Here is a 13779-nt window from a genome sequence, read left to right on the forward strand (position 1 = left end):
AATCACGGATTCAAACCTAAGAATTTAAAGTTTCCCAAATTCTACAAACGACGCCGAACCACATCAAATCTAGTCCGGATGACCTCAAATTTTACACACAAATCACATATGACATTACGAACCTACATCCACTTTCGGAATTCCATTCCGAGCTCGATATCAAAATTTCCACTATCGACCGACATCGCCGAAAAACTAGCTTCCGCCAATTCAAGCCTAAATCTACTACAGACCCCCAAAATATATTCCGGACATGCTCCTAAATCCAAAATCACCTAATGGAGCTAACGGAACCGACGGAATTCCATTCCGGAGTCGTCTTCACACAGTTCTGACTACGGTCCAAATCCTAAGGCTTAAGCTCTCATTTAGGGACTAAGTGTCCCAAAACACTCCGAAACTCAAAACCAATCATCCCAGCAAGTCACAATAGTAGAAAAATATTTGGGGGAGACAGTTAATAGGGGATCGGGGCTATTACTCTCAAAACAACCGGTCGGGTCGTTATATTTATCATATAAAACAAATTCGACAACCAGAGAACAAGGCATGACAAATAAGGATTTAATAAGTGCCAGGAATTTCTAATTTAATACTTAAAAATGACTACGACATAAACCAATAAAATTTGCACATATAAGCTCGAGTACGTACTCGTCACCTCGCGTACACGGCTTTCACATTACACAAATGGCACATACAACTCAATACCTAAGGGGTAATTTTCCCCACTCAAGGTTAGGCAAGATACTTACTTTTTTGAAGTTAGGTCGATATTCCAAAATTGCTTTCTTTCTTGAATTGACCTCCAGACAGCTCAAATCTAACCAAATTAGTTGTATAACTTCATTAAAATTCATCGGAAACAATTCCGGATAACAAAATATCAACTTAAAATTTTACATTAAAAATTAACCAAAGGTCAATACGGGGCCCGCATCTCGGAACCTGACAGAATTTTTATGAAATCCTAACACCCATTCCGTTACGAGTCCAACCATACTAGTTTCAGTCAAATCCGACTCCGAATCGACATTCAAATCCCAAAAATTTGTTTTATGAAATTTCTATAATTTTTTCCAAATTTTCATCTCAAAATACTAATTAAATGATGAAAACAATGATATATTCTTGTATATTAACCAAACCCGAGTAAGAATCACTTACCCCGATGATTTTCTTGAAAATCCCACGAACAATCGCCACAAACCGAGCTCCAAAAGTCCGAAAATAAAAAATAAGATAAAAACCTCATTTATATGGTACCACATCTGACTTCTAAAGTGCTGACCGCACATTATTTTGTGCGGTCCGCACATTTAAGGTCTCTGCGGCCGCACTTCAGCAACCACTACACTACCTAGCTTTAGTAAACTAGCCATAACGTTTGGTACATATGTCCAAATGATAATTGGTTTACCTTTCTGAAAACTAGACTCAAAGGGCTACAACTTTCATTTTTAGATCATCTCCAAATTTCTGATAGATCAAAAGATTTAAACTTCCGAAATCGGACCATCTAATCTGCAGAAATCTCAATTCTACGGCCGCGAGAGGAATTCTGCGGTCCACACAATTCTTCTGCAGTATGCACATTTCCTCTGTGGTCCGCACTTTTCCTTTGTGGTCCACATGTTTCCTTTGCCTCAGCATTCCAAAATGTGTCCCCCGCACTTTCAAAGTTCCAGAACAACATCAGAGTGCCGAAATGGCCAGACTCGCTCAAAACTCACTCCGAAACACACCCGAGCCACTCGGGACCTCAACCAAACATACCAACAAGTCCTAAAACGTAACGTGGACCTGCTCGAGGCCTCAAACTACATCAAACAACGTCGAAACCACGAATCACACCACAAATCGAACTCATAAATTTCCACATCTTCCAACTTCCAAAACTCATGCCGAAATATATCAAACTAACCCGGAATGACGTCAAATTTTTCATGAAAGTTCCAAATGAAATAACGAAGCTAATCCAACTCTCGGAATCATATTCCGACCCCTGTATCACCAAAGTCAAGTCCCGATCAAACTTTTAAACCTTCCAATTCCAACTTTCGCCATTTTAAATGAAATTAACTACAGACTTCCAAATAAATATCCTGACACACTCCTAAGTCCAAAATCATCATACGGAGCTATTGGAACCATCGAAATTCTATTTCGGAGCCGTTTGCTCTAAAGTCAACTCTCCAATCAACTCTTTTCTTTTAAGCTTTTTAAATAAGAATCGTTCTTCCAATTTGATCTTAAATCGTCCGAAAACCAAACTCGACCACACACGCAAGTCATAATACACTTCACAAAGCTATTCGGGTCCCCTCCAACCTCACCTCGAGTCGGGTAAGCCCTTCCCCCATCATCCTTACCTCCTCGGCATCCATGTCAAAGCTCGTCTCGTAACCTTCCTCGACTACGCATTTTCCTTTTAAGTCGGCCCTCGAAGAAAGATTCTTGGCCGGTCGCGAGGCTGAGGGCTTGTCCTGCCACAAGTCATCAGGGACTCTCGCCGATGGCCCTTCAAATCTCATCACGATCTCAGGGAGAGGTGCACCCTCTTCAGCTTAAGACGATGGCGGAATCACAAGCGGCAATTCAGTGTTACCTCTAAACTCTTTGGTCGCCGATTCTCAGACGATGAAATCCTCCATCACTGATCTCCTCTTACGGGGAAGCAAGTTACCTCCACTCGGCGACGATTCCTCTTCATCATCCTCGTCTACTAGATGATGCAAAGGGGAAGTCGGGAGTTCTACTGCAGATGTAGTCGACGACCGGCCATACCTAGCCGAGGTAGAAAAAGAAATAGAAGCGGACAATCGGACGGGTCTGGTCGCGGTCATAATGGGAACAGGCCCCGAAGAAGAAGCAGCCTTTCTCTTACGAAATGAAGGAGGAGGGGCCATCAGTCTATTCGAAGGTCCTCGGGCTGAAAAAGAAAGATTAAGAGACTGTCACTTAGTATTCAAAACTATAACGAGCAAGCGACCATGAGGCCAGAACAGTCTAGATATAAAAATTAACAAAAAAAAAAAAAAATAGATGAACTTATCGTTCGCGGAAGACGCGGGCCCGAACCTCTTGAGAAAGGCCGGCCATTCACGAATCCCCACTGTGTGAGGCAGAACCTGACAGACCCAGTCATGAATATCCCCGACCAGAAGAGGGGGCGTAGTATCGGCTGCACAAAGAAGGAACGGAATGTCAGGCTACGACTGAAACAGGCAAACAAACGGGCAAAATCTCAGGGAATCCGCTAGTGTTGGCCACCACGTCCTCGGTTTTGATGAAAAAAGTAGTTGAGCCAGAAATGACGATTTGCCTTATCGTCCATCATCACCACTAGGCACTTAATTCCTCGGTGGCGGAGGTGCAGCATCGTCCCATTATAGAAACTGGGAGCGAAAAGATGCATCAGGTGGCGGAGTGTGACCTCGACCCCAGCCAATTCCGCAAATTTTGTAAGCATGCGGATAAGGGAGAGAGTTGGGCCGGGCAAACACCGTAATAGAGACAAAACTCCTCTGTCAAGGGGAGAAGAGGAAAGGAATAGCCAACGTAGAAAGGATAAGCATAAAACGCGCAATACCCGGGGCGATGTATTTGTACCACATCGGGCTCCGCTGGGATCAGATCGATATTGGCAGGAATTTTGAACTTAGCCCTAAGCTTGGCGAGATCGATCTCCTTCATCGTTGATTCCGGGACCTCAGGGTCATCCTCAGGCATCTTCGAGAAATCGAACCTAATTTTCTCATTACGGGGAATATTTCCTCCACCGTAGGGAAGTTCTCTTCCTCAGCGGCGATAGAGATCCTATCGGCGTGAGGGGGTATCAGCACCGCCAAAGGGGTAGGATCTATTGCCATACTAGGAGCAGAGGATGCCTTAGTCATGTTAATTAAGGGAAGATGTTCGAGTAAGGAAATTTTAAAAGCATCGAGAATCGTTAAAACCAGTAAGAAGTTTCAAACAATGGAGGAAGAAGAAGATGCAGGGTTTGCTGGGTACAAGAAATTTCGTAAATGTTAAAACGTTACCCACACACCCCTATTTATAAGGGTGCAGGCATCGAAACCAAGAAACTAGCCATCATTACATGACACTATAACCGAAGCGGCATGCCCTATCAGGAGGCGCGCGCGAAACGAAGCAACGTCTCGGGAAATTACGCCATAATGACGTCAGCCGCCATGACGTCACCTTGATTCGTGGGATTTGAAACCCCAAAACTTACGATTCACAATGGGACACGTTGCCTACTCACCTTAACCATCACGACTCATTCATCTCGTCTAAACACTTCGATCACGTTACGCAAAGTTCGCTCATCAAGGTCGTCTGGTGTCGGCCTTAATAAGCGGAGGGGCTAACTGTATAGGCCAAAATCCGCCCTAAGGATATTTAGCGTAATATAGCATTAAGAAAAGAATCGGTCGAGGTCACCCAAGTAGCAGCAAAGTCATTGGCCGAAGTGTCGACAAGAGCCATAGTCGAGATGTCGACAAGAACCGTAATCGAGATGTCAACAAGGGTCGAGGTCGAGGTTGAATATTGATGATAGGAGCTGTAACGGCTAGTTTGTCAGGATAGGATATTAAAGAGAATATTCTAGTGGATATTCTCTGCACTTATACTATTATGGTTTCTTAGAAAAATGTCACGTATATATATAAAGAAGAGACAATGCTAGGGGCATGTAATATTCATTTTGATAAGAACACTTTTCAGAAGAAGATTATTTCTCTCTTGCAAAAATACAAAGATTACCTTTTGATAAAGATTTTTACTCATGTCAATCCACACTTTTCCACCAGATCTGAGGATTGTTTAAACAAATCTTGGATCTTTCTGTCACTCATCATTGTCAGAAGTAACATTCGTCTAATCCATTTATTATTGGGTGAATCATTCTCCCTATTTATTTAAATATCATTTATTGCTATTTATTGCTAGTTACACCTCCAGTATTGCTCATACTTTAAGGATATTTTACACTTATTGTCATTAATTATTTATGGGATTTGTCCCCATTTCCCACACGTTTTCAAGATTTGTATTTAGAATTATTATCTTTAACTAGATTTAACTCATTATTACATAAATTTAATAGTTTAGCCGAAAGTTATATTTTTTGGTCAAACACGCAGAGGCGGGATCGTTTAAAAAACGAACTTGCGGCTTATCACTTATGCAATTTGCAGCCATCCTTTTAATTCTTGATAACGAAAGTTGTAGATACTAAAGTGATTTCATCATAGCGTGCCCCAAAAGACTTTACCACCCCGCCCTTAGAATTATATAAAAGTGATTAGTCATTAGAGTACGTAAAGTGGAAATGCAGGCCGAGAGCCTGTTTGAGCTCGGTGCTGCAATAGAAAAAATGCGCAGAAGGAATTACTAGTCAAAATAGGAAAATGGAAATCGGAGGTGCGGTGGGAGAAACCGGCGATGGTCCCGCTTAGACATTTTGGAACCATTTTTATACATTGTTCGATAGACGTTTGGCTATAGCAGGTGTAATTTTGTACAGCAATTCCACTACCATTATTTTAAACCAGATTCAATCTGAGATAACTTATACGGAATAGTGATAGCAAAATGGATTAAAAAAATAGTTATTCATTCATATTTTTCATCAAAAAATGAATTGCATAATGAACTTTTTAAAAAGTGAGTCAAATATATATGAATAAGATTCATATTATCCACTCAAACAAAGATGGATAATCAATGAATGACTAATGAATTTAACTTTTACATTTGCAAAGACTCAAAGTGAAATTTTTCAAGTTTGGAAAACTAGAAATTCTCTCAAAAGTGATATATTCAAGAAACCACGGATATTATCCGCCGGTAAACTCATTTTCTATCTGTATTAAATATTAGTCGGGTTTGATAATTATTTGTTTTTATGTTACTCGTTTTTTATTAATTCATATCTGATCCGGCCCGCCCATTTACCACCTCTATATCAAAATAAGGTTTATGAGAGAAAAATATCTAAAAGACCAAAATAACGTTAATTTCATCTTCCGTCCCGGCCCTGGCAGCAGTAACGACATTCATTAAGTTGGCGTTAATTAAATCGCCAAACACATGTTTGAGATGATCATACATGATTGAGGTCCCAGTCATTTACTTACTAAATTAACCATAGTTAGATCAATCCCGCCTGACTTGCAGGGAAATTATAAAATTATAACTTGCGAATTGTCATAAGGATTAATTCGGAAGTTCTAAAACAAATTATATAAGCCCAGTGTCACGACCCCAATTCACCCTCCGTAGGATGTCGCGATTGCACCTAGTCTCTAAGACTAGGTAAGCCTAACAAATTGCGGAATAACATAATAAGAGTCTGAAACTGAAACCTCAATAGTTGTAATAAATAAAAACTGCAAGTCAAAGAACTACAATCTCCCAAAACCCGATAGAAACAAGTCACAAGCTTCTAAGAGAAATACTAATGTCTCTATACATCAGAGTCTACTAAAACAAGGAAACAACATGATAAGGAGGGGGGGACACTCTGAGGTCTGTGGATGCTGGCAGATATACCTGGAAGGCTGGAAGTCTTCATTTACAGGTAGCTCACTGATATCGGGGCTGGTAAGCGGTACCTGGATCTGCACAAAAAAATATACAGAAGAGTAGCATGAGTACACCACAACGGTACCCAGTAAGTGCCAAGTCTAACCTCGGTAGAGTAGTGACGAGGTCAGGTCAGACCCTACTGGAAATAATAGAAAAATTAAGACAGAGGATATAATAATATAATGAAATAACTGAGGAGTGAACAACACAGCAAATAGAGGTAAGCAATAGGGGGCGCTCCCGAGATACCATCTCGTAGTCCCAAAAGTAAATGCTCAACAAGGGATCTCCCAAGATACCGTCTCGTAGTCCCAAAAGTAAATATGCAAGGGGATCTCCCGAGTTACCGCCTCGTAATCCCAAAATAAATATGCAGTAGAGGAAAATATCCCGAGGAACTGCCTCGTAGTCCCAAAATAAATATGCAGTACAGGGGGATCTCCCGAGGAACCGCCTCGTAGTCCCAAAATAAATATGCAGCAGGTAATCGGAGGAACAATAAATTTTCAGCCAGAGATCTTACAGTTAAAGATTTAAATCAAATCGAGGAAAGCATGTAATTCAACTAAACATATTGCACATATTGCAAGTAAGAGTTAAGGCACGTAGACATATGATACTAGGCTAATCATGATCACTACATATACTAAGGCAACTCAATTAAAGAATTTTAAAGAAGATTACTCAGTAAGAACCAATATTTCCAAATTTAGCCAGTGTACGCGCTCGTCACCTCGCGTAGACGGCGCTCACATATCACAAAATATTACAACAGTATCAAATCCTAGGAAAATTTTCCCCACACAGGGTTAGACAAGCCACTTACCTCGAATCACGCTCAATAAGTCAAGTAGAATGTCTTTCCCTCAATTTTCCGACTCCGACCAGCTCGAATCTAGTCATAATTAATTCGATTCAGCCAATACAAATTATAGGAATAAATTCCATATGAAAATACAAATTTTCCAACAAATATTCGAAATTTAACTCAAAAATCTCCCGTGGGGCCCACGTCTCGGAATCCGACAAAAGTTACAAAATATGAACGCCCATTCAACTACGAGTCCAGCCATACAAAAATTATCCAAATACGATATCAACTCGACCTCCAAATAATCAAATCTTATTTCCAAATCCCTAGGCCCAAATCCCCGATTTATACCTCAAAAACACGTAATCTAGTCGAATTATTCGATGATAATTCAATATTATGGAGTAAAAATAATCACAAGTGACTTACCTCAAGAATTCCCGCGAAAACCTCGTTCAAAATCGCCCATCCCGAGTTTGAAATGCCCAAAAATGAAAAAAAACTCAAAACCCTATGTTTTTGTACTGTCCAGGGGTTTCCGCTTCTGCGAGATTTTTAGCCGCATCTACGGTCTCGCAGATGCTAGAATTCCTTCGCTTTTGCGGCTTCATCGCTTCTGCGGACTCGCTTCTGCGAGAAGCTGTCCGTTTTCGCGAAGCCGCCTGGCCCCCCTCATTTCCGCTTCTGCGATCGAACCTTCGCAGGTGCAACGCCGCCTCTGCGCTTGCCATGCTCGCTTATGTGAGCTCGCACCTGCGAGCCAATTTCCGCAGGTGCGATTGTATCAGATGGCAGAAACTTTCAGATTTTCTTCTAAGCACGAATTCGATCCGTTAACCATCTGAAACTCACCCAAGGCCCCCGGGACCTCAACCAAATACACCAATAAGTCCTAAAATATTATACGAACTTAGTCGAAGCCTCAAATCATAACAAACAACGCTAAAACCACGAATCATGCCCCAATTCAAGCTTAATGAAACTAAGAACTTTCAACTTTTACATTCAACACTGAAACCTATCAAATCAAGTCCGATTGGCCTCCAATTTTGCACACAAGTCGTAAATGACATAACGGACCTATTCAAATTTTCAGAATCGGATTCCGGCCCTAACATCAAAAAAGTCAACTCTCCGGTCAAACTTCCAAACTTAAATTCTTATTTTCGTCATTTCAAGCCTAATTTAGCTACGGGCTTCCAAATAATTTTTCGAACACGCTTCTAAGTCCAAAATCACTATACAGAGCTATTGAAATCTTCAAAACTCTATTTCGGGGGTCGTTTACACATAAGTCGACATCCGATCACTATTTTAACTTAAGCTTTAAACCTTAGAACTAAGTATTCCAATTCATTACAAAACCTCACCGGATCCGAACCAATCACCCCGGCGAGTCACATAACAATTGTAAAGCATAAATAGAGCAGTAAATGGGGGAACAATGTTGTAATACTCAAAACGATCGGTTTGGTCGTTACACCCAACAGCATAAGATTTAAATGAAACATTGAATATTTTAAAGTTTTAAGAACAATGATTATTTAGGACTTATCCTTATTGTAAAAAGAATAAGAAAACGTCTTAGTCCCTTGAAATTTACGTAATTTCCAAGGAAAAAGATTCCGTCCACGCCTAATTCTTTTCAGATTTTGATTATCATTTGAACCTAAAATTCCTTTTTATTTTCAAAAAACAGGAAAAAAATTCCGTGCACGCAGCCTAATTCTTTTGAGGATTTGGTTGTCATTACAACATTGAATTCCTTTTTATTTAAAAAAAATACTTGGAAAATGATGGAAGCGGATGAAAAGAAAAAAAGGAAAAGGTCCAGATTTAGTCATAAAACAAGTAAAAATATAGAGAACGATTAATATTATTATTACTATTCATATATTTAATTTATGATTTACTTTTATTTTATTTGGTATAAAGATAATATGAATTGAGCTTAAATGGAGAAACACAGTCGTGAGTATTCATATAGTCAACCCCTAACTCTTTTAAAATTGAGGCGTAGTTATTGTTATATTATTTAAAGTTGTTCAATTTTATCCTCCGTTAGATTTTTGTTCTATTCCTACCCTTGTTATTAGTAATTTTATCTCATATTCTCATATTTGCTTTTGTGATTAACTGACCTCCAATCTGACCTGTTCAAGTTTTTTTGATAGAGAAGAATCACAACAACAACATCAACCCAGTAGTAATCCCACTAGTGGGGTTTGGGAAGAGTAGAGTGTACGCAGACCTTACTCATACCCGGGGGTAGAGAGGCTATTTCCGGGAGACCCTCGGCTCAGAGACAAAAGATCTGTAACAACACAGAAACCAAATAATAGAATCAGCACCGTAAAAGACAACAAATAAGTGGAAGGGCAATAAGTATGTCAATAATAAAATTGAAAAATAAATTATGGAAATAAAAATCATGTGATGAACAACAACCGCTAGCAGACCTAGACCAAACTCTATCAGACTAGCTGGAAAAATGCTCAACTACCCCCTAACCTACAACCATAATGCTCGACCTCCACACCTCCCTATCCAGGGCCATGTCCTCAGAAATTTGAAGTTGCGTCATATCTTACCTGATCACCTCGCCCCAATACTTCTTAGGTCGCCCTCTACCTCTTCTCATACCTGTCAAAGTCAACCATTCACACCTCCTAACCGGGGCCTCTAAGCTCCTCCTATGCACGTGCCCGAACCATCTAAGTCTCGCTTCCCGTATCTTGACGTCCATAGGAGCCACGCCCACACTCTCCCGAATATCTTCATTCCTAATCTTATCCAACCTAGTGTACCCACACATCCATCTCAACATCCTCATTTTTGCTACTTTCATCTTCTGGATATGAGAATTCTTGACTAGCCAACACTCAGCTCCATACAACATGGCCGGTCTAACCACCGCTCTATAGAACTTACCTTTAAGTTTCAGTGGCATCTTCTTGTCGCACAGGACTCCAAATGCTAACCTCTATTTCATCCACCCCACCCCGATATGGTGCGTGACATCCCTGTCGATCTCCCCGTCTCCCTGGATAATTGACCCTAGATACTTGAAACTCTCTCTCTTAGGGATGACTTGCGAGTCAAGCATCACCTCCACGAATGCTTCCCACGACCCCTCGCTGAATTGACACTCCAAATATTCCGTCTTGGTCTTACTCAACTTGAAACCTTTAGACTCCAGGGCCTGCCTCCATACCTCCAGTCTATCATTCACACTGTCTTTCGTCTCATCAATCAGAACTATATCATCAGCGAACGACATACACCATGGCACCTCCCCTTGAATATGGTGTGTCAGTGCGTCCATCACCAGAGCAAATAAGAATGGGTTGAGCGCAGATCCTTGGTGTAACCCCATAACCACCGGAAAAGGCTCTGAGTCCCCTCCCACAGTCCTTACCCGAGTCTTAGCTCCATCATACAAATACTTTATTGCACTAATATAAGCTACCGGCACACCTTTCACCTCCAGGCATCTCCAAAGAACGTCCCTAGGGACCTTGTCATACGCCTACCGGCACACCTTTCACCTCCAGGCATCTCCAAAGAACGTCCCTAGGGACCTTGTCATATGCCTTCTCTAGATCAATAAATACCATGTGCAAGTCCCTCTAGTCTTGGTGACTCTCGGAGTGCCCTAATTCCCCTAACTTGATGTTTCTGTCTCCCTCTTCATTCAGAAGTCTATGAAAATACGACTGCCATCTCTGCTTAATTTAGGCTTCTTTCATCGATACACGACCTTCCTCGTCTTTGATACACCTCACTTGCTCCAGATCACGAGCCTTCCTCTCTCTCGCTTTGGCCAGCCGAAATAACTTCTTGTCCCCACCTTTACCCCCCAATTCCTCATACAGCCGCCCAAACGCAGTCGTCTTAGCCTCCGTGACTGCTACTTTCGCCTCCCTCCTAGCTTCCTTATACCTTTCTATGTTCGCTCTCATCTGCTCCTCGTCGGTGCTCTCCACTAACTTAAGGTAAGCCGCTTTATTTGCTTCCACTTTACTCTGGACCACGTCATTCCACCACCAGTCGCCTCGGTGCCCACCTGAGTATCCCTTCGAGACCCCTAATACCTCTCTTGTCACCTCCCTTATACAATCCGCCGTCGCCGTCCACTTACCGCTAGCATCTCCACCACTCTTCCAGGCTCCCATCGTCGCCAACTTCCCCTCCAACTCCAGCGCAGTATCCTTAGTCAAGGCTCATCACCTGATCCTTGGTTGACCCCATACAAACCTCTTCTTTCTCTTTATCAAGATACCGATGTCCATCACCAAGAGTCTATGCTGTGTCGCGAGGTTCTCACTCGGGATCACCTTACAATCCCCGCACAACCCCTTATCACACCTCTAGAGGAGAAGATAATCAATCTGAGTCTTAGCCACCATATTCCGGAAAGTAATCAAATACTCCTCCTTCTTTGAAAAAAATAGAGTTCACGATCACCAACTCAAAAGCTCTAGCGAAATCCAACAGTGAAGTGCCTCCTCCGTTCCTAACCCCACAGCCGAAGCCACTGTGTACCTCACCATAGCCACTACCAGACGATCCAATAGAGAAGAACTAAGTTTGTCAATTTCTTACTATGATTTAAAACTCTCTCTCATGTTGAAACTTTATTAGGGGTCAAGGGTAAAAACAAAATAATTTTCTAATGGGATAATACTAGACCAAAAATTTTAATTTTAATTTTAAATAATATAGGAGAAATTGACTATTTTTCCCAACACACACACAAAAAAAAAAAAAAAAAAAAAAGAGAGAGAGAGAGAGAGGAGGAAAATGATGGAGGCAGCGCAAGTGATGGGAGATGGGCCCTTCAGGGTCTTAATGGCCCACAAAAAAGTGGTTTCCCATTTTTCTTTTCTTTTTTCTTTCCTTAGTCGAATAAAGGTTATGGCCCTTTCAGGAACACTTTCTGGCAATTGGCATGGCGTCTGCGTCAAAGAAATGGGCACGGGACGTCTATTTCGTCGCTTCCCGGCTATACTTTCTTCTAATACTGTTCCAAGTCCCACTTTTCAGGTTCTAATAATACCTTCTCATTTGCTTCTGCACCAAATATTTCGTGAGTTAGGGATCGCGATATTTTCCCTTATTGAATCAGTTGTCAATTTGAGCACATGTTACCTTTTCAGATGGACGCCCAATGCCTTTTCTCTTAGATTAATTTGATAAAAGCTCAACAAAAGTTCTTGATTAGGACAAGTATTAAAAGAAGCAAAAACAATATTAATAATGGGGATGCGGTAGATTCGCCTTATTATTTGGTTCTCCCTTCAATAAATGTACGTTAATCATTTTGTGAATTCGAGTCTAAACATTTTGTGAAAAATGCTAGCATGGTTACTCAAGTTCAAGAACAATTTATGACTTTTGATTGTAATGCTTTGCAGATTTCCATGTAGAATTGGTACATGTACCACACCTATTGAGGTGTCCCTATCTCTGTTATATGCAAATGGAATTATTCCTGGAGGTTTGGTAAAAGCCCTGCTTTACCCAGGAGCCGTAGTAAAGGCCATTTATAAGAACAACACCATCCCGAGTTATGACAAGCTTCTGAAAATCTACAAATTCACCAACATGAAGCAATCTCCTGTAACACATGACCTCCAAAACCTAGAGGTTGGTTATCAATTTATGCTGCTTCTTTGGGCAAGGGTGGAGTTAGTTCGGACAAGGGGTTTAATTGAATTTCTTTTATCAGAAAATTATACTGTGCAAATAGGATATATAAACTGTTGAATGAATTACGGGCTCCGAGTTGTTCTTCTTTAATTGTTCTGCTTTATGATACTTGGTTTTGGATGTCACAGGTTATAGTAGGAAGTTATTTGTCAGTGGCAGGAGCATTTTTTGGACTAATGAAATCAGGGAGATTCAGTCTTATTGGGGTCCTTCTCATCACATGGGGGCTTGAGAAGCAAGTCCTTTTTAGGAATTCCAAAAGTGTAGTCATATACCCAACCATGCTAATTGCTTTGCTTTCTGCCTTCTTTTCTATCAGAGCAGATGTCACAAAGCTGATTCGCTTCTCCAAACCTAAGGCCTCTCTCAGAAATGAACAAAAGCAGAGTTAGATTTGCTAGCTGATTTCATCACCTTTTTTTTATTAACGTTGTCATATATTTAGGTTGCAATACATTTTTATAAGCATATTTTTGTTCCCATGCTCTCAAATCTCAATTCCCGTCACCTGGCTTCCAAGAAATGAGATGTTACTTGTGGGGTTTCAACATTATTGTAGCCTGTAGGAGTGACATTGAACAGTTATTTCACAGTAGGATAGAAAAACGTCAAATTTCTTCTTCTTTTACTTCTAATCGTCCATTTCCATATCAGCA

General features: G+C 40.9%; 2 protein-coding genes across 2 annotated transcripts; one reads left to right on the forward strand and one right to left on the reverse strand.

Moving 5' to 3' along the window:
• Positions 1-11145: 11145 nt before the first annotated feature.
• On the reverse strand, positions 11146-11586 carry LOC142179826 (uncharacterized). Its single transcript, XM_075250709.1, has one exon. It carries the CDS (start codon positions 11584-11586, stop codon positions 11146-11148), a length of 441 nt encoding a protein of 146 aa, XP_075106810.1.
• Positions 11587-12299: 713 nt separating this feature from the next.
• LOC107782657 (uncharacterized) lies at positions 12300-13661 on the forward strand. Its single transcript, XM_016603558.2, has 3 exons — positions 12300-12457; positions 12829-13060; positions 13252-13661. The coding sequence occupies exons 1-3, from the start codon at positions 12363-12365 to the stop codon at positions 13513-13515; spliced, it is 591 nt and encodes a 196-aa protein (XP_016459044.1). The 5' UTR covers positions 12300-12362; the 3' UTR covers positions 13516-13661.
• The last annotated feature ends 118 nt before the right edge of the window (positions 13662-13779 follow it).

The sequence above is a fragment of the Nicotiana tabacum genome, chromosome 4 (genome assembly GCF_000715075.1).
Source record: "Nicotiana tabacum cultivar K326 chromosome 4, ASM71507v2, whole genome shotgun sequence".
NCBI classification, from domain to species: Eukaryota; Viridiplantae; Streptophyta; class Magnoliopsida; order Solanales; family Solanaceae; genus Nicotiana; species Nicotiana tabacum.